At 39.8% G+C, this 21,165-nt stretch overlaps 1 protein-coding gene across 1 annotated transcript; it reads left to right on the forward strand.

Annotated features, from left to right (window-relative positions):
• Positions 1-607: 607 nt before the first annotated feature.
• smndc1 (survival motor neuron domain containing 1) lies at positions 608-20,681 on the forward strand. Its single transcript, XM_073026858.1, has 6 exons — positions 608-764; positions 1,867-1,986; positions 16,125-16,267; positions 18,893-19,054; positions 19,178-19,331; positions 20,248-20,681. The coding sequence occupies exons 2-6, from the start codon at positions 1,867-1,869 to the stop codon at positions 20,383-20,385; spliced, it is 717 nt and encodes a 238-aa protein (XP_072882959.1). The 5' UTR covers positions 608-764; the 3' UTR covers positions 20,386-20,681.
• The last annotated feature ends 484 nt before the right edge of the window (positions 20,682-21,165 follow it).

Raw genomic sequence — 21,165 nt, forward strand, 5'->3', positions numbered from 1 at the left:
CCTCTGGTGCTCCTCCCACCCCTTCCTTTCTCCATGGCCTTCTCTTTCACCAACTTCCCAGCTCTTTACTGGGAAGTTTACTTTACTAAAGTATTTTACTTTAGTAAACTTTACTAAAGTTTACTCTTTACTCCCCCTCCAGTTTTCACCTATCACCTTATGTTTCTCTCTCTCCTTCCCCCACCTTTTAAATCTACTCCTCAGCCTTTTTTGTGTGCGTGTGTGTGTGTGTGTGTGTGTTAGCCACAGAAACCTGTTGCTTGCCACATGATGGCACGCAACCCTTCAAGTTCAACTTTATGGGCAGGATCGAATGGTGGCACAGACCCGGGTCTGTGCCACCATTCGATCCTGCCTATAAATGTCTTACAGTGTCAGAGGCAAACATACATTGAGTACTGTATAGATCCCAGGAAAATGCATGACAAACATTAGTTTACAGAAACTTAAATTAGCATGACATGTTATCACTCAATAAATGTTTGATCTTAACCAAACGCTCCTCAATCTCCATTACAAGTGCTAATACTGAAGTACTTTAAACAGTTTAAAGATGATTGACAGGCTTGAGGCATCACCCTGACGTCACTAACTTCGGGTGTGGACGTCATTGAGTTCTCGCGGGAGGTTGGAGGCCGAGACTTGGCGAAGCGGCCGGGCGGCGCGGTGTTGTGGTGAAAGTGAAACCGGGAAGGGGGGAGAGATCCGCCGGGGTCGCCGTAAAGAACCATCGCTTATCGTTAGAGTCGCCTGGCGTCGGAAATGTGAGTAAAAGTGAACCGGGGGAGGGAGGGGTGGGCAGGAGGCCAAGCAGCCGCCGCCATCCCGGGCTGCCGGTGTGCTTGCGCAAGTAGGCCCAATCGCCAGCCGAGTGGGCCGGGAGGAGATCCGCCTTCCCCGGGTGATTTATGCGGAGGAAGGCTGAGGGTGAGGCATGCGGGCTGCTCACGTCCGGCCCGGCCAAGCCCGGGTTGAAGCTGCGGGGCCAGAACGGTTTCTTTCCCAGCCTGTAGGGAGAGAAACCGTCATCCAATGTTATTAATTGTGCAGCAACCGTAACTTGTACTCAGTCTCTTCAGCACTCTTTCAAAGAGGATTAAATACTTTTACAAGGATGCTCTGCTATTGCCTGTATTCATTGTGTGAGTTATTAATTATTCTCCATAAGTAGAATACTTTTTGTTGGCGGAGTGCAGAAATTTTGAAGTAAAAGGGTACAGAAAGAATTAACGATTTCATTGTGTTACTGAAAAGCTTGGAACGTAAAGTGCATCATGCAGTATATGCAAAGCCCATTTTTCATTTAAGATCTATTAAATTGAGCGAAGAGGCTCGAGTGAGTGAGTGGAGCATGCTAACGAAACGACGCAGATTGCACTAACGTATTTGGGTACACAAGCACAAGGAATAAGATGGTCCGCTGAGGTGGGAATCGTTTGTCATTGACCTTAAAGGTCAAATGGTTGCCTTTTGCGCTTTTGAATTTCCCATGAATAGGCGGCACGGTAGCGTAGTGGTTAGTACAACGCTTTACAGAACCAGTTAAAGGAGTTCGATTCTCACCACTGTCTATAAGGAGTTTGTAATTCTCGCCTTGACCTCGTGGGTTTTCTCCGGAAGCACCGTTTTACTCTGAACGGTAATAGGTCACTGATTAGGCCACGGTTAAATGGAGGGATTGCTGGGCGAAGTGGCTTGAAGGGCCTACTCTGTGCTGTGTCTCAATAATAAATAGAATATTTTCAGTATTTCATATTGAATTGGTTTATCAGGTGAGTTTAAATTTCTATGTCAAGAATTGGTCACTCTTATTTGAGTCTTGGCAGGTTGATAGTATTTTCCTAATCTAACTAAATTATTTTCCAGATGTCAGATGAGCTGGCAAAGCAGCTAGCCAGTTACAAGGCTCAACTTCAACAAGTAGAAGCTGCTTTATCTACTGATGCAGAAAATGAAGACCTCCTTAAATTACAAAAGGATCTGCAGGTTAGTGTTCTACTTTATTTTGATACTCAAAATTTTCCATGCATGTCTCCATTTATGAAATAAACAACGTTTTATTCCTAGGGAAACACTAAAGGGATTGTAATAAAATGGTTAAAGTTCATCCATCAGTCACAATTAATGAAAGCAAATTGCTGTATCATATCTATTGGACTGAGTTGCTTTTGTGGGGTCAGTAACAAATTGTTTCCAGTTTGTCACTGAGTCAAGAGCAAGTGGATAAAAATTAAATCAAACTACTTAACGTAGGGAGAATGCTGACATTGCCAGTGTGTTTCTTCCATTGTTGGAGATAACAGGCAGAGTATGTAGCAGTTGCTAACATTGATTTCAGTCATTGTTCTGTTTTGATTAAAGTAACCACTTGAAATTAGCAGTTCAGTAGCTGACAGTCAAAACAAAGTAAAATTCTTAAGATCACTTTAATAAAACCATTTACATTTAATTTTTCAACAAAAATAGGTTAAGTCAAAGAAAAATCCTAAATCACCAAATGTCTGACAATGTGATAGCTCTTTGGATGGGTTAAAAGCAATAGGCTCAAGTATTTGCAGTTAATAGATACAGTTCTTGGTTTGAAAAATGTTAGTTAAAAGTTAATGTATAAAAGTAAATAGGCTTGTGTAATTTGTGTGTTTCGCTGCAAGTACTGCAAATACATTGCAAAACAGCTTGTAAAATATTTCTAGGAAACACCGGCGTTAAATTGATTGTTGAATTGATAAACTCATTGACTTTTCAAGTCTTATTGGTCTGCTTTAGTATAAGGGGAATGGCTTTTTGTTGTAAGTGCCAAGACCTGACAATTTGATCAGATTTTTCAGTTTCAATTCCAGATTAGTTCTTCATTTAGCTTGACGTACTACCGTTAGGGCATATTGTTGTGCAGATGCATGGTGACAATTCAGCTGAAATCATCTGTTAACATTTGACAGGTTTGAAACCTGAGGGACCATAAATATGTTTAATTTTTGTGCTTTGATGCTGTCACCTAATGCCCTTTTTTCATGACTTTTGCTCAGGTTTTTAATGACCATTATTATCATCATCAAGTTTAATTGTGGGTCTGAGATTTGGGCCTTTCTGCAGTGTTTACAATTTGACAGATGTTGGTACAGGTTGGGTACCCCTTATCCAAAATCCAAAATTTTTCGAGCACTGTCGTAATGTCAGAAATGGAAAATTCCACAAGTTGCTGTAAAGGTTCCTAGGTGTTGTACAGGTTTCTGTGCATCAGACAGCTCTGAGAAGAGACCTCAAATGTAATGAACGGAAGATAATGAAAAATAGAAAAAAGACTACATAAAGTGAAAAATGGAAGATCTCGATAGTGTATTGAGAGGGATTTGTCAGTCGGAGTGAACTGATGCTGCTAATTGGCATGCTGATCATAACAGGTCTATCTACAACATGACAAACTGAAAATTGATGGTAATTGTGAATGTTCAGCGGATTGGTTTAAAGTGCTGATCATGATGCAGAGGAATTCACTGAGTTTCTGAGGAATGATGATCATCAACCTTAATGCAAGTCTACAATGCTGATTGTTTTTGTCCCTTACATAAAACCTAAAAAGTAAAATACAAACACAGTGTGTACTGTAACCCTTTAATCAAAACATGGCATCGCAGGGGAGACTGAAAGGCTCCATTGTTTGCTGCTGTTCAACAGCTGATTCAGGTAGTCCCCATGCTGCTTTCGTTACACTGCACACATTGTATTTTCAATGTATTAATGGTGTGTGATGGACTTTACTGTTAAGTACATACGTATGATGCACAAGTATAAGACAAAGCCTGCTTATCGGTACCTCAAATACAGAGTCGGAGATGGTGGAGATGCCAATGTATGTTATGACATACTCCAAAATCCTAAACACTATCATCTCCAAGCATTTTGGATAAGGGGTACTCAACCTGTATTGTTTAGAGTAAAGTTCTATCTTATTCATTAGTAAAAAGTGGAGCTCAGGACTTAATAAAATTGAATGGTTTTAAATTCCTTTTATATTGCAATACGTGAAGACAGAATACCATTCAGAGTCAGAGCTTGAAAAAGGGACCCTTCGGCTCAACTGGTCTATGCCAGCCAAAATTCCCACCTCTTCTTTCCAGGAATCTGTCTCAACCACTTCCTCTGGCTGTTCATCCTGTATGTTGACCACCCTCTGGATGAAAAAAGTTGTCTCCAATTTCTACTAATTCTTAGCTTAAACCTATGTCCTCCAACCCTGGCAAATACTGTTGAGCACATTGACCCTATGTATGCCTTTCAGGATTTTATATACCTCTAAGGTCATCTCTCATTCTGTACTACAATGAAGAAAAAGTGCCATCCTACTAAGCCCCTGTCTCCTAAACTTTGATTCCTTCACGTTTTTAAAAAAAAGAATTTTAAAGCACCTGTACATATTTCTTCCATTTTTCACTTATGGTTTGAACTTTGATAACATTGCCTTATGGTTTGAGAGAATGGTAAACTGCCTTTTTAAGCTAATTGAAGTCATTTATTTCAGAATGCTGGTAAGATAATAGTGTTGCTGTAGGATTGGACTTGCAGATAGGCAGTACAGCAAATTACCATAAAAGGATGTTCAAAGTAAATTTATTATTCACAACCTACCCTGAGATTTGTTTTTATTGTGGGCATTCACCGTAAATACACAGAAACTCAACAGAATCGATGAAAAACTGCAGAAAACAAACAACCAGTATGCAGTTGACAAGGGGTGCAAATACAAAAAGAAAAAAAAGCTATAAGTATCGAGAGACAAACGAGGAAATCTGGAGAAGATGCTGGAAGTCTGAGCAACACACAATGCTGGAGGAATTCAGCAGACCGGCACTATCTAGGGGGAAGAAAGTACAGCCGATGTTTAGAGCTAAGACCCTTCGATAGGATTGGAGAAAAAAAGCTGAGGAGTATATTTAAAAGGTGGGAGGGAGAAACACAAGGCAGTAGGTGAAACCGGGAGAGGGGATGAAACAAAGAGCTGGGAAGTTGATTGGTGTAGGAGACAGAAGGCCGTGGAAGAAGGATAAAGGAGAGATGGAGGAGCACCAAAGAGAGGCAATGGAGTCAACATGAGAGAGGGAAAAGGGGGTGGGAAATGGTGAAGGGCATTACTGGAAGTTTGAGAAATGGGTGGGATCCCATTGGAGTTGGCAGAAGTTTTGGAGAATTATGTGCTGGCTGCGGAGGCTGGTGTGGTGGTAGGTGAGGACGAGGAACCCTATCCCTAGTAGGGTGACAGGTAAGAGCAGATGTGTGAAATGGAAGAGATGTGGTTGAAGGCAGTGTTGATGGTGGAGGAAGGGAAGCCCTTTCTTTGAAAAAGAGGGACATCTCCTTTGTTCTGGAATGGTAAAACCTTGCCCTGAGAGCAGATCCAGTGGAGATGGAGGAATTGAGAGAAGGGGATGGCATTTTTATAAGTAGCAGGATTGGGGGACGAGGTATAGTGAGAGAGTGTTGGATTGTAATAGACGTTGGTGGATAAGCTGTCTCCGGAGATAGAGACAGTGAGATTGAGAAAGGGAATGGAGGTGTCAGAAATGGAGCAGGTGAATTTGAGGGCAGGTTGGAAGTTGGAGGCAAAGAGGGTGAAGTCGATGAGTTCAGCACAGGTGCAGGAAGCAGCACCAATGCAGTGGTCAATGTAGCATGGGTGTTACGTACCCCGTAACGGGTTAAAAGAACCAGCAGAAATGGAACACACCTCGTTTTGCTACTAAAAAAATCTATTTATTAGCATCTACATAATATAGTAATATAAAACCAGATAAATCAAACGGGTTAGCAGAGTTTATGCATATATAAGTGTGTAAATATAAAACCCAAACTTCTTCAAGCTTAGGTGGTAATTGATACAGTCTTACGATGGTATAGGAATGAAGTCAGTTCAGTTCATGATATTGAGTTGAGTAGAATTGAGAGAGAGAGAGGTGATTTGTTTTCCCAGTAAGCCGATGCCGTCGATTGTTCCACGTTGTCCTCCGAGGTCCTGTTAAAGTCACCGACTGTGACCACACAGAAGGTACCGTCTTCACGTGGTAAAGCTGTCAACCCAGGCAAGGGTTAAACACATCGATAGCTTTCCACTGGTCACCCCTTTTCCCCACTGCAATCGAAGCCCCCACCCTTTCATGGGCACTCAGAGCTCATCCATTGTCTATTTCTTGTGTCTGTCTGAAAAGCCAGCTGATCTTGTATATATCCCAAACATGCTGAATGCCAGCTGTCCATCATACAGCTTCACCCTTGCGTAACCATGGCGACTAACAAGCTGTTTGGTTTTCCCTCTTCCCACTCTCTTTTTAAAGGCACAGTCCATAATGAATAAGGATCTCGTTGCATAGGAAAAGTGAGGGATGATCACCAGTGTAGGCTTGGAACATAGACTGTTCCATGTAGCTGACAAACAGGAAGGCACAGCTGGGACCCATGCGAGTGTCCGTGGCTATGCCGTTTGTTTGAAGGAAGTGGGAGGAGCCAAAGGAGAAATTATTTAGAACGATGATGTTCCGCTTGGTGGTGGGGAACTGGTTAGGTCTGGTGTTCAGAAAAAATCACGGAGAACTTTGAGGCCTTCCTGGTGGAATATGGAGGTGTATAGGAACTGTACGTCCATAGCAAAAATAAGAGATGGAGGCCAAGGAACCTGAAATCCCTGAAAAGATCAAGAGCGTGTGAGGTGTCATGGGTGTAGTTATGAAGGGACTGAACTATGGGGGAATAAGACCATTGAGGTATGCAGATATGAGTTCAGTGGGGCAAGAACAATCTGAAACAATTAGTCTACCTGGACAAGCGTGTTTGTGTATCTTGAGTAGGAGGTGGAAATAGGGGTGCAGGATGTGGGTACTCTGAGGTTGGTGGCAGTGGATGGGAGATCCCCAGAGTCAGTATATCAAGAGCATAAACTGTAGAGTCGTTAAAGGTGAAATCAGTAATTGTGGTATCAGTTCAGTGTAAGGGTGAATGGCATCTGTTTAGAGAGGTAGATGGTTGAATGGTAATAATTTTTTTTGGACCTGGTAGTGTGAGACCTGAGACTCCTTTACCTCCTTTATAGCAGCAGTGAGAAGGGAACATGGCCTGGATGATGGGGTCTTGATGAATGCTGCTTTCGTGCAACAGTGATCTGAAACAATTAGTCTACCTGGACAAGCGGGTTTGTGTATCTTGAGTAGGAGGTGGAAATAGGGGTGCAGGTGTGGAGCAGTGATCTAGGAATAATGGTGCATAGTTCCCTGAAGGTGTAATCTCATGTGGATAGGGTGGTGAAAGCTTTTGGTATGCTGGCCTTTATAAATCAAGAGCATTGAGTATAGGAGTTGGGATGTAATGTTAAAATTGTTAAAGGCATTGGTAAGGCCAAATTAGAGTATTGTGTACAGTTCTGGTCACCAAATTATAGGAAAGATGTCAACAAAATAGAGTACAGAGAAGATTTACTAAAATGTTATCTGGGTTTCGGCACCTAAGTTAGGTTGAACAAGTTAGGCCTTTATTCTTTGGAGCATAGAAGGTTGAGGGGGGACTTGATAGAGGTATTTAAAATTGTGAGAGGGATAGACAGAGTTGATATGGATAGGCTTTTTCCATTGAGAGTAGGGGAGATTCAAACAAGAGGACATGAGTTGAGAGCTAGGGGCCAAAAGTTTAGGGGTAACGAGGGGTAACTTCTTTACGCAGAGAGTGGTAGCTGTGTGGCAGGTTCGATATTGTCATTTAAAGTAAAATTGGATAGGTATATGGACAGGAAAGGAATGGAGGGTTATGGGCTGAGTGCAGGTTGATGGGACTAGGTGAGAGTAAGCGTTCAGCACGGACTAGAAGGTCCGAGATGGCCAGTTTCGGTGCTGTAATTGTTATATGGTTATAATAGGCTCCTTGCAATTGTGCTGTAGTAGACTAAGCTGTATCCACTACTTTCATGAAAAGCAAAGATGTTTTAACAACAATCCACCAGCCTCGTTTTTATTTAATAATTTAAAAAATAGCCAGTAATTCTGAAACACTTTGTGAATTTAGAGCTTGTAATTTTGGGACTTAGTCCATGCCTAAGGATTGCTGAACTTATAACGACTGCTCAGGAATACTCTGTAGGAAGTAGATGATGATTATACGTTTATGGCGAGATTGAATGATGAAAGGAGAACAGGTAGCACATAAATTGTAAGACACTAATTTATAGAGTTGTTTCAAGAAGTTAATTTGCATGGAGCCACTCCATTTTTGACTATCAGGTGTGCGGATACAAAATTGCACAAAGTAACTATCAGCATGTTAAAAAGAGGCTCTCTCTCATTTTAACTAGCTTGAATTATTCCTTTTCTATGTATCTTTGTGCAGAAAGTCTACAGAGGCAGTCTAGTAGTTTTTGTGACAGTTGCCCTGTGCCATAGTTCAGAATTTTTCATGCTGTACAGCAATAAATAGTGACTTCTCAGAATATCTCGACTGCAGATGTACATAGTACAGCTCTGAGAATTGTTAATTTAGATCATTGATATGCCACACCCATTAATTGGATAACAATTGAAGTTTATAAGACTACTATTGGGTTTAGTTTCTAATACTGCTATAAGGATTTATCAATTTCTTTGCGCACCTCTTCCCACTCCTTCCTCCACATAATGCTTAAAGTATTTTACACGAGGTATTAATTGATAAGCAAAATATCAGATCTATTGCTCTCTGTCAAACCAAGCTACCATAATGACACTTCTAGGGGAAATCAGACTGTAGTACTTCTATATTTTACATCTTTTTTTCACAGTTGGTACACGCCATGTTTGATTTCAGGTGGAAATGGACTCTTCATCTTGTTCTGAGTAAGTATTAATCCTTGTCAACAGTTGCACATGGATTTACATAGTCTTGATTGCTTAAAATAGTTGAGATTTTATTTCTCACTAAAATAAATTGGTGCACTTTTTTCTAGTCTGCTCTCAAACTCTAAATGAATTGTTCATTCTTGGGCATACCACAATGTACGTGAATCTGCATGCAATTGGATATATCTTAATTAACTCGCATACTTGTATTATGAGCATCGATTAGCCATTTTGTTTCTGAGGTATGTGAGCAGGTAGCGGGAATGTACAAAGTCCACATGACAGTGTTTTGAAAATAAAGATGTATCTTGGCTGTACCTCTTCCCACCCTATCCTGGAAAAATGCTATTTCCTTTTCTTAGTCTCTGCCTGCTCCCCATCTGTTCCCAGAATATGGCTTTCTATTCCAGGACATCTGAAATGTCCTCCAAAGGATGGGCTTTCCTTCCCTCTGCTGTTGATGCTGCCCTCACCCTCATCTCTTCCATTTCCTGTACATCCGTGCTCATCCCGTCAGCCTTCACCTCCTACACTCTCCATAACTTCCGCCATCTTCAAAGGAATCCTACCACTAAACGTATCTTTAGCAGTCCCCTCTTCCACCCCCCTCCAGCTTTCTGCAGGATTGGGGATTGCATCCTCTGCAATTCCCTTGTCCATTTGTCACTCCCCAGTAGTTTCCCTGCTACACCTGCTCATATACCACTTCTGTCACCTTCAATCAGGGCCCCCGAAAAGCCCTTCCAGAATAGGCAACACTTCACTTGCAAATCTGCTGGGATTGTCTGTTGTGTCCAGTGTGGCCTCCTACTGTGATCTGTCATAAAATTCCAATTCCCGTTCAGACATGTTGACCCATGGCCTCCTCTTGTGCCGAGATGAGGTGACCTCCATCCTGATGGCATGAATATCGATTTGTCCTCCCGGTAAACAAATCTACCCATTCCCTGCTTTGACCTTTCATTTCTTACTTGCGTTACTTCCCTCTGGTTCCCCCCACCCCCCTCCTTTCTCCTGTTGTCTACTCTTCTTCAATCATATTCTTAATTACCGGCCTTTCCCACCGTCTGGCTTCACCTATTACCTCCCACCTATTCTCCTTCTCTTCCCCCCCCCCCCCACCTTGTTATTCTGGCTTCTTCCCCCTTCCTGTCCAGTCCTGATGAAGGGTCTCAGCTCAAAACATCAACTATTTACTCTTTTCCATAAATGCTGCCCTGCTGAGTTCCTCCAGTATTTTTTGTGTTGATTTACATAATGATTCTTTGGGTGAGAGTGAAGAGAAGTCGAGTAAGGAATATTTTGTACTTTACTAGTGAATAGACTTTGGATGCTACATGTTATGGGAATCAGGGATAATCCTGGAAACACTGGTGAGTCTCACTTCAGTGGTGAAGTTAATGGAAACAATTCTTAGGGATAGGATTTATGAGCATATGGAAAACCATGGCCTAATTAGGGACAGCCAGCATGGCTTTGTGAGGGGCAAGTTGTGACTTTCTAACCTGTTCGAGATTTTTTTTTGGAGGTGATATGGGTGAGCTGTGTTTGCTGTCAACTGGAATTTTAGTAAGGCATTTGACAAGGTCCATCATGGAATGCTCATGCAGTAAGGTTTCTATGCGTGGGATCCATAGTGAATTGGCCATTTGGATTCAGAACTGGCTTGCCTATATTAGTGAGAGGGTAGTTCTGGAGGGACTTGTTGGAGTCTGTAATCAGTGGTGGGACTGCTGCTTGTGATGTAGATAAATGACCTGTGTAAAAATGTAGATGGGTGATTTAGTAAGTTTGCGGACGGTATGATTGGTGGCATTGCAGACAGTGTAGAAGACTGGCAAAGAATCCAGTGGGATATAGACCAGTTGCAGATATGGGTGGAGAAATAGGAGATGACATTTAACCCAGTCGAAAGGGAAATGTTCAACATTGGTAGGTTAAATGGTAAGATCTTTAACAGTATTGATGAGGATGAGTGGAGGGATCTTGGGGTCCAAGTTCATTGCTCCCTTTTAGTGGCCACACAGGTTGAGGGGGTGGCCTTGAAGGCTTATGGCATGTTTCACTTTAGTTGTGGCATTGAATTCAAAAGTCAGGAAGTTATGTTGCAGCAATATAGAAGTCTAGTTAGGCTGCATTTGGAGCATTGAATACAGTTCTGATTGCCTCATTATAAGTAGGTTAGATAGATAGATAGATACTTTGCCAAGGCTTTGGAGGGAATACACAAGAGGTTTACCAGGATGCTGTCTGGAGTATGGAGGGACAAACTTGGGTTGATTTTTTGGGAGTAGCGAAGGCTAAGGGTTTATAAGATTATGAGAGGTATTAGTAGTAGACAGACGACATCTTTTCCCAGGGATTGAAATGGGATCATTTCAAGGTAGGTGCGAGGGGTAGGATTTTTAGACAGTGATTGGTGATTTAGACAGATATATTAGGGAATTTTAAAGAAATGTTTGGATAGGCACATGAATACGAGGAAAATGGAAGGATTTGGGCGTTGCATAGGCAGAAGAGATCACTAATTTAATTGGTGCAGCACAACATTGTGGACCAGACAAGACAATGTTCCTGTGCTGTATCAGCCATGAGAATAGACATCAAATGGTTCCAGCAGTGCTTGGCATACAGGACTGAAAGGGTTGGCAATTGGGTATCAGCAGTATGCATTTCAGTAGCACCTGGTCCCATGGAAATCGTGAACCCAGAAATGGCTGGCTAGCTGCTTGGGGCTTGTGGAAGAGGAGCAAGAATTTATTTTTGACTCTCTATCTTTCTCTATGTTTTAAATCTGTAGATTTTAGCTTCATTAGACTTAATGCCATGAAATTGTTCTCATTTGTCATGCATAGAGTGATGTGGGGAGTGTGGTTATGTTAAGGTGACAAACAAGGTGTTATCTAAACCAAGGTCCAGCATTAGAAAGATCTGTGGAGAAAACAAATGTATTTATTATAAAGATACCATTTTGGTTTATTCTCCACACAGATGGTAACTTACTGTCTAGCTTTTTCTAAATGCTGTGTCGTAATATAGTTCTTTTTCCTGCCACAAGATGGTGCTCTGGGAAAAAGTTGATAAACATGTAGCTTTTTCTCAAGATGAGTTTGGCCCTCAGAAGTCTGGAGTGGAAGTTTGAGATGTTAAGAACATTAGGCAGGAATTTGGAGCTGACTAAAGAATAACAAAGCAGACTTGAGAGTCTGCTGTTGTGTTTTTTTTAATGGATTTGTGTTCTAAATTATTCTATTGGTTAATCTCTTGGGTGCATTGGTTAGATCTGGCTTCCAGTTTTGCAAAACGTTCAGCACTTTGCAAAAGCTTCGAAGGGGAGCACATTCCTGTGGACCTTTGTGTTTTGATAGATAAAATACTGCCCTTCCATTTCATTGATCCTAGCATGATTATAAAATATATCACTGATAAATACCCATATTTTATCCTTGTATCTTAGCCTTCCTCCATGCCCCCTGCCTTTGGTTATCCCCAACCTCTGGTTTTCCAGAAGAGATGGAAGATTAGAATAGCTGTGTCAGTAATAGAAAACGTACCTTGCCTTTGGTCTGTTTAATAAATGATAGTGAATCTGATGGGGAAATATTTCTGTCATTAGGGAAGGGGGTGTGATATCATAGCACTCCCTTTGCAAATTTATTCATGCCTGGATCCTGTAAAGCTTTGCTTCATGCCCTGTGTTAGTGCCCTGGTCTTAAGGTGGTTTTATGACAAATGTTACTGCACTTTCCCACCTTAAAGAGACTGTCTTTAAGAGTCCTGTGTCCTCCACAACTCCACCTCCATTTCGCTTTGGAAACTTGCTATTCCAGGTCTCCAACTCACCGGGGAGCTAATACCAGCATGAGAATAGCCATCAAGTGGCTCCAGCAGTGCTTGGAATACAGGACTGAAGAGATTGGCAATTGGATATCAGCAGTATTCATGTTCAGTACCACCTGGTTCCCTGGTAAGCTTGAACCCAGAAATGGCTGGCTGCTAGGAGCTTGTGGAAGAGGAGCAAGATTTTATTTTTGATTCTTTTATCTTTTTGTTTTAAGTGTGTTTCAAATGTGAATTCATTTTGTTTTCTTTAAGGTTACATTTTAAATTGTTTTCTTCCTTTAACTTGGGACACGTGAAGCCTTTAATGGTATTTTGTAAATGCTGCAAACTACTTTCCTTTAAAGTTCAATTCAACAGATAAAGTAGGACAAGGAGCTTTCCTACTGTCATAAGAAATATAAGCAATCTTCAGTTTCCAAAGTTACCACAGTTGTTTCTTGAAACTGGAACATAGAATTTTATGCATCTCAAAAGGATACTTTCTGTCCCATAAAATTCACACTGGCCACAAAAGAAACATACAGTAGGCTTAGCTTTATGGCTGTTTGTATCCTTGAAGGTTGTAGCATACGAGGGGTGATTGATAAGTTTGTGGCCTAAGTTAGAAGGAGTTAATTTTAGAAAACCTAGCACATTTATTTTTCCTACGTTTACACACTTAGTGCAGTGGTCGTGGAGCATTCGGATCCCTTCTTTGTAGAAGTCGGCGTCTTGGACCTCCAGGAGTGGTCCAATGCATGTGGTTGATTGATAAGTTTGTGGCATAAGGTAGAAGGAGATGAGTTATTAACTTCAAACTTTCTGCATTTTCACTCAAATATTTGAACTGCACATGCATGTAACGAGAGCTGTATAACTCATCTCCTCCTACCTGAGGCCACGAACTTATCAATCACCCCTGCTATGGGCCATCTGGAGGTCCAAGCCGCTCTCGTTACATGCACATGCAATTCAACTCTGAGTGAAAATGCAGAAAGTTTGAAGTTAGTAACTCATTTCCTTCTACCGTAGGGCATGAACTTAATCAATCACCTCTGCTGTGGACACTTTCTGGAGGTCCAAGATCTGTATGCTCCATGACCGCTGGACTAAGTGTGTACATGTAGGAGGGGACTATTGAAAAATAAACGTGCTAGGTTTTCAAAAATTGACTCCTACCTCAGGCCATGAACTTATTAATCACCCCTTGTATAACTTAATGGCACATTTTAAATGTGAGTGTTTTGTGCTGCTTGCCTTAAGTCACTGCTCTTCACAGCCAAAAGAAAGGGGTTGTTCCATCCTGTATTTGATATATCTGAATTAAATTTCCCCTGACCCCCTGTATTTGAACAAAGTTACTCTAACCTAACAAATCCTCTCATTCCCATGTAAACTCTTTGTAAATCATTGAACCCTCATGAATGCTGTCATTTCCTAGAATTACAATTTTGAAGCTGTTAACATTTGCAAAATGAAAAAAGCCAAAGTACAACTGGTAGCATTGAGTTTAGAGTAAGTGGATATACAAGGCAAATATGGATGATGGAGATGGGAGTCATGATATACCAAGTCTACTTTGTGAAGAGAATTTCAGAAAAATTATTAACCGACTTGTACTTGAGGTATGCTTGCCGCTATGGCGTTTGGCTTCAAGCTGTTTACTTAATGTATCAATAGGCAGTGAAGGGAGCAACATTTTTGATAGCAACACTAAAGTATGGGATTGAACAGTCAGTGTATGTGGTTGAGGGTGTGCTAGCTCTGCTAGCATCAACCATTAGATGGGGTTATAACTTGGGACTTGTTTCTCTTTAATTTTCATGGGAACTTCATAATGGTGATTCCCATGTGACACCCATTATCAATCTCAAAGATCCCTCTTTTGCTTTTTTTTTAATGCTCTGCTGCTGTTAATGTAGGAATCCAGTAATTTTCTCCTGGTCTTCCATGTATTTGCCATTCTGCTGCTACATTTGATTGCTGTCCCAAAACTTTGCCACTTGGCTCGTTCAAAGTCCTATAAGCATGCCTTTCGATCTAGTTTAGCAATTATCAACCATAACTCATCACTCATCTGCTATCTGACACTTGAAGATCTGTATGATTTGTGAGGGATTATTTCATGGATGCAAGTTACTGGTTGTGAAGGTTATCACCCAGATCTATCACAGTTCATGTGTGTTGTTAATGTGACTAAACATTGTAATCTTAATGGCATACTCATTATTTAGATTGTTTTCATATTTCTCATTTTTCAGTTGGCACTTCTTATGGAAGTGTAGCTGTATGTGGCAGGCTTCCTTCAAAGGGCTTTGAAATTAAAATTAAATGAGATATTTGCATTGAAGAACAAACAAGCTAGATATTGCTGTCATCTTTGATCTAATTCTTATTAATACTCAATTTTTAAAATAGCTGGTGCTCTGTGTAAAGATATATCATCTGGTGTGTCATTATGAGGGAAGATGATTATGTTGCAAATCTAGATGAATGATCTGACTTTATGGTCATGCTATAGCTTTAGTGCCTATGCAAATCACATCAGAACTGCTTTGGGGGTGGAGGGAGTAGGGGTAGAGCTATGGAGGGGTAGAACACGAGAAGCCATAGCAGATCAGTGTTGAAAGTTGCAGTGACTGAGCCTGTAGATGAGTATATTGGAAACATTTTGGGAAGAGCTCATTGATAGATATTTTGATGTATGCCTAGAAGGGACTGTAATAGTTGAGTTTGGTATGGGAGAGGACTTGATAGATCAAAAGCTGGCAGTAATTGCTCATGGGTGAGAAATGTACAATTTTGTTATCACTTTGTGTGGCCATTGCTGTTAAGAGTTTGCTGACTTCCAACTGCGATAACTTTCCATCTGGTGCTCCATCAATTAAGGGAGTTGAAAGGAATTGGGACTGCCCATTTTAGATGTGATTGAAAATCAAAAGTGAAAACAGTAGGTGCTGATTTTAAATACAAGAATCATTAATATTTCAGGTCGGACACTTCTTTAGAACTGAAAAAAGGGTAAATGAATAGTTTCCATTAAAATTGGGTTGAAATGCAATCAAAGCAGTTTGACGCCGGATAAAGAGCGATTTTGAGATTTAAGTAATCAAAGAAATGCTAACATACAATGTATTGATTTAGAAACTTTTACCTTTAACCCTTGAATTTCAGTGAGTTGTCATATGAAAGCATAGGTTAACAATTACTGGTATACAAATGAAGATACTTTAATCTTTATATCGTGAACAAGGCAGAGCAAATGTAGCATAAAGAGCTTCAGTTATTTGAAAGCGATAAAATTGGTTTGTAACTTAACCATTTCTTTATGTTTCCTAATTTAACAAAGCATGGGCTAAACTAGCTTGATGTTGGCATTGTGTCAAGCACATGTGATGGTTTCCTAGTTTGCCAAAGGGAAGCACTAATTCCTATATTGGCTTAAATGTCTTACAGGAAGTCATAGAACTTACCAAGGACTTGCTATCAAATCAGCCTTCTGTTGCCACAGCCAATGCAGATAGCTCAGCAAATTCTGTGTCCAGCCATAAATGGAAGACTGGTGACAAGTGTATGGCCATTTGGAATGAAGACGGACAGTAAGTGTAAAACTCTCTAACAGTACATCAATAGAACAGTAAAAAAAATGGTAAGAGATTCTTTTAAGATTTATTCTGTAGTTTGTCACTCAGGTCAATAATATTTTATCATACCGATAGCATTAAAGTTTTAATTCTGATGGTACCATAAGCTTGCCACAAGTATTGCAAACATAATTTCTGGCAGCCATGTAAAACTGAAATACACTGTTGTATCCATGGTATCAAATTTAGCACTGAGGTGAGCTTCAGTCATATATTTGTGTAGTCATTGGGATTGCTTTTTCTATGTGGCATCACATGGTTCTGTAGCTACATCAGCCTAAATCTTGCTGGAGCCACCAACTATCTCTCATTTCTAGACTTCTGTGCCCCTCCAAGATATTTATGATCATACTTCTGATCATTTTCTGTAGTCTAGTGGCTTCTTTTGTGACTTGGTCTAATTGTGTCATTGTTTCTTTAAAGTACATTAACCCATTTGTCTTTAAGGTGATGTAAAAATTTATTTCCTTGCCATGTCTGATGATTGGATGCCTCCATTACATTAGAGCTAACATTTGCTGATTCTTTCAGATTGCTGTAGATGCAGCTTATTGCAAGACTGGCTGATCCTTTTAAATTTTTACATCAAATGCAGTCACCAATTACAATGTCAAGTAGATGCTTGCTCCTACATACAATTATGACAAATTGCTCCCTTTACAGTTACTCAATGACTTATAAACCTGAAAAGGAGTTGTTTAGTAGACCTTTCTAATTCCCTTTGGAAACTTAAAGCCATTGTCTGACCATACAGTGGCATGCAAAAGTTTGGGTACCCCTGGTCAAAATTTCTGCTACTGTGAATAGCTAAGTGAGTAAAAGATGACCTGATTTCCAAAAGGCATAAAGTTACAGATGACACATTTCTTTAATATTTTAAGCAAGAGTACTTTTTGTATTTCCATCTTTTACAGTTTCAAAATAACAAAAAAGGAAAAGGGCCCAAAGCAAAAGTTCAGACACCCTGCATGGTCAGTACTTAGTAACACCCCCTTTGGCAAGTATCACAGCTTGTAAATGCTTTCTGTAGCCAGCTAAGAGTCTTTCAATTTTTGTTACTGCAAAAGGCTTCTAGTTCTATGAGATTCTTGGGGCGTCTTGCATGCACTGCTCTTTTGAGGTCTATCTACAGATTTTCAAAGATGCTTAGGTCAGGGTACTGTGAGGGCCATGGCAGAACCTTCAATTTGCGCCTCTTGAGGTAGTCCATTGTGGATTTTGAGGTGTGTTTAGGATCATTATCCTGTTGTAGAAGCCATCCGCTTTTCATCTTCAGCTTTTTTACAGACGGTGTGATGTTTGTTTCCAGAAACTGCTGGTATTTAATTGAATTCATTCTTCCCTCTACCAGTGAAATGTTCCCTGTGCCACTGGCTGCAACACAAGCCCAAAGCAAGATCCATCCACCCCCGTGATTAACAGTTGGAGAGGTGTTCTTTTCATGAAATTTTCACCCTTTTTTCTCCAAACATACCTTTGCTCATAGCGGCCAAAAAGTTCTACTTTAACTTCATCAGTCCACAGGACTTGTTTCCAAAATGCATCAGGCTTGTTTAGATGTTCCTTTGCAAGCTTCTGACGCTGGATTTTGTGGAGGACACAAGAAAGGTTTTCTTCTGATGACTCTTCCAGTCTTTTGCAGTCAAATGGGGGTTTGGATTTGCCTTTCTAGCAATCTTACGAGCAGTTTTCTTGGTCTTCCAGACCTCAACTTGATCTCCACCGTTCCTGTTAACTGCCATTTCTTAATTTACGTTACAAACTGAGGAAACGGCTACCTGAAAATGCTTTGCTATCTTCTTATAGCCTTCTCCTGCTTTGTGGGCATCATTTATTTTAATTTTCAGAGTGCTAGGCAGCTGCTTAGAGGAGCCCCTGGCTGCTGATTGTTGGGAGAAGGTTTGAGGAGTCAGGATACTTGTAAAGCTTTGAAATTTGCATCACCTGGCCTTTCCTAACGATGACTGTGAATAAGCAATAGCCCTAACAAGTTAATTAAAGTCTGAGACCTTGGTAAAAGTCTTGAGAGCTCAAATCTCTTGGGGTGCCCAAACTTTTGCATGGTATGCCTTTCATTTTTTTCCACTTTAAAATCGTACAAAACAAAAATAATACATTAATCTTGCTTAAAATGTTGAAAAGAATGTTTTATCTTTAACTTTATGACTTTTGGAGATCAGTTCATCTTCTACTTACTTAACTATTCACAGTAACAGAAATTTTGACCAGGGGTGCCCAAACTTTTGCATGTATATCTTTAATGTGACATCAGATTGTGACACACTTTCCATACTCTGTATTCTCATTTAAAAGATGCACAGCGAAGTCCCTGCTGATTTTCTCCTCATGATCCCTGAAGCATAATTATATTACTAAAACCACTTGATGTTTAATTATTGAATCCATACCTATATTAAATAAATTCACTTTATTGATGGGAATTTGAAAATGTATAGCTCTTGGTCTTTAATAAATTACATTTGACTTGTAAAACAGTTAACATCGGTTAAAGTTGTAGACATTATAGGGTCTGGTTATCAAACCTCTACTCACATGCTTACAGCCCTAACTTCCTTGCAGATTGTATGAGGCGGAAATTGAAGAGATTGACCAGGAGAATGGTACGGCTGCCATCACCTTTACTGGATACGGTAATGCCGATGTGCTTCCTTTGGCCAACTTGAAACCTGTTGAAGAAGGAAATGATAGTGAAGAGCTGGGCGGCGACAAACCCAAATCAAAGTGAGTTCAGGCAGTCAGATAAAAGTGTGTATTATTGTTGAAATCTAAAACGTACATCTAGTTTTAAATGCATGGGGAATTCAGTACCATGTTAAAAGACATTTTGCTTTGGATTATTTACAGGAAAGAAATGGTTGCCCAGCAGAGGGAGTATAAGAAGAAGAAAGCTTTGAAAAAGGCCCAGAGAATGAAGGAGCTTGAACAGGAACGAGAGGAACAAAAAGTAAAATGGCAGCAATTTAATAACAGAGCTTATTCTAAGAACAAAAAGGGACAGGTATGTATAAAGTATGCATACTTCTGAATGTCCTGCCCTTTTGTGCCATATGGTCTTTTCCCTTTGCCCCAGTAAGTTTAAAGGGAGCACAGGAAATAGCTAGTTGCCAAACCATTGAGATTTCCAAATAAAACAGTGGATTAAAGGATTTTTGTTACGTGTTACTGCCAGTTTAGATTTGGTGCATATGTGTGGGGCAGGGAATAGAGTTCATATTGGATGCATGGTGATGGATAGCATAAACTTGTCAAATTTATTTCTCTTACGAGTATCTCTGAAACTTAGTACTTTGGTTTTTAATATTAAACAGAAAATGCTGGAAACAGTGGGTGAGTCAGGCAGTAAATTTGGAAATAATTGATGTTTTGGTTAGCAGACCCTTAGGCACAAATAGGAAAGAATACTTGTTTACTATGACACTTGATATTTCTGTTGTAGCTAAAAAGCAGGTCACAATTCATCTCAACATTCTACACTATCCTTTAGAGTGCTAGATGAAAATTTGCTTCCAAATTCAGTGAATATTGGAATTTTCGTAGCAAAGGTGCTGCATAAATGGCAATAGAAAACTGTTTCCCCTCTGTACTGTGAAACGCAGGTTATAAAAAATGTTTCTCATTCTTCGTAAAACAATTTGCCACTAAATGGTAATGCAGTAACTTGCTGCTCAGTCGTGATATATTACTATAACAGTACTAAATGTTTAGTTTTGATTCACGTGTTATAGTGAGCATATGGCTATATATATGTATGTCTTTATATTGCCATTTTAGCCTGGTGTTCACATTGTACCAGACCATGATTAAATACAAAATAGAAATGATCAAAATTGAAACTATTGCCATTCTAATTGCCAGTAAGTTTTTAAAACTATTTGCAAGCAAATTGTATTAATTCAGCTTTTATTGTTATAAAGGTAAAGAAAAGCATTTTTGCTTCACCGGAAAGCGTGACTGGAAAAGTTGGAGTTGGCACATGTGGTATAGCAGACAGACCGATGACTCAGTACCAAGACACATCCAAGTATAATGTGCGGCATCTTATGCCGCAGTAACTAGCATCTGTGTAAAATATTTGCAGGATAATTTTTTTTGTCAATGTTATAATACATTAGTGCACTTTTAATAGCTTTTTTTGGCAACTTCATTTGGTGTATTGGCAAGAAGTTATAGGTGTGTGATATTAGGTCTATATGAGAAAATTAATGTGTATAGTTACCATCTATTACTGAGGCAGGTGGAGAATTTGATAACTCAATCTTCCTATTTGAGGAAGAATAATTTTTACAATTTTGCTTTTTTTGTAAGTATAATTGGGCAATTTTAACAAATAAAAATAATCTAAAATCTTTCTGGTGTTTTCTAATTTAAGATCTGTTTGAGTGGAACAAATTTTGAGTACTGTCATAATGTCTCCTATGCTGGTTTTTCAGTTTAACTTGTACAATGTCTTCATTAAAGGAACAAATGGAAGAAGGTTCATTGTATCTTTGTACTCCCAGAACAATACAATCAGAGTAGTGGTTTGTCAGAATGAAATTATTTCCTTATTGGTCATAGGTGCTATGATGCCTTTCTTCAGAAGAATTATATTTTATTGTAATTTTTGTCATTGGAAAAATGGAAGGAATATGTCTATAGTTCAGAAGTGGAAAGATATAGAGGTTTGATTTCAATTTTAGTATTAAGGCTAGGGTAGGCATGATTCTAAATTCTAAGTTTATATGGCAACTGAATTTAACCACAAGACTGAGGTTTGAGTTCAGTTGCTGATTTTATGTGCAGAAAATAATCTGCATTTAACAATTAAGAATGATGGGGGGGACTGGTATCTG

The sequence above is a fragment of the Hemitrygon akajei genome, chromosome 23, assembly GCF_048418815.1.
Source record: "Hemitrygon akajei chromosome 23, sHemAka1.3, whole genome shotgun sequence".
NCBI classification, from domain to species: domain Eukaryota; kingdom Metazoa; phylum Chordata; class Chondrichthyes; order Myliobatiformes; family Dasyatidae; genus Hemitrygon; species Hemitrygon akajei.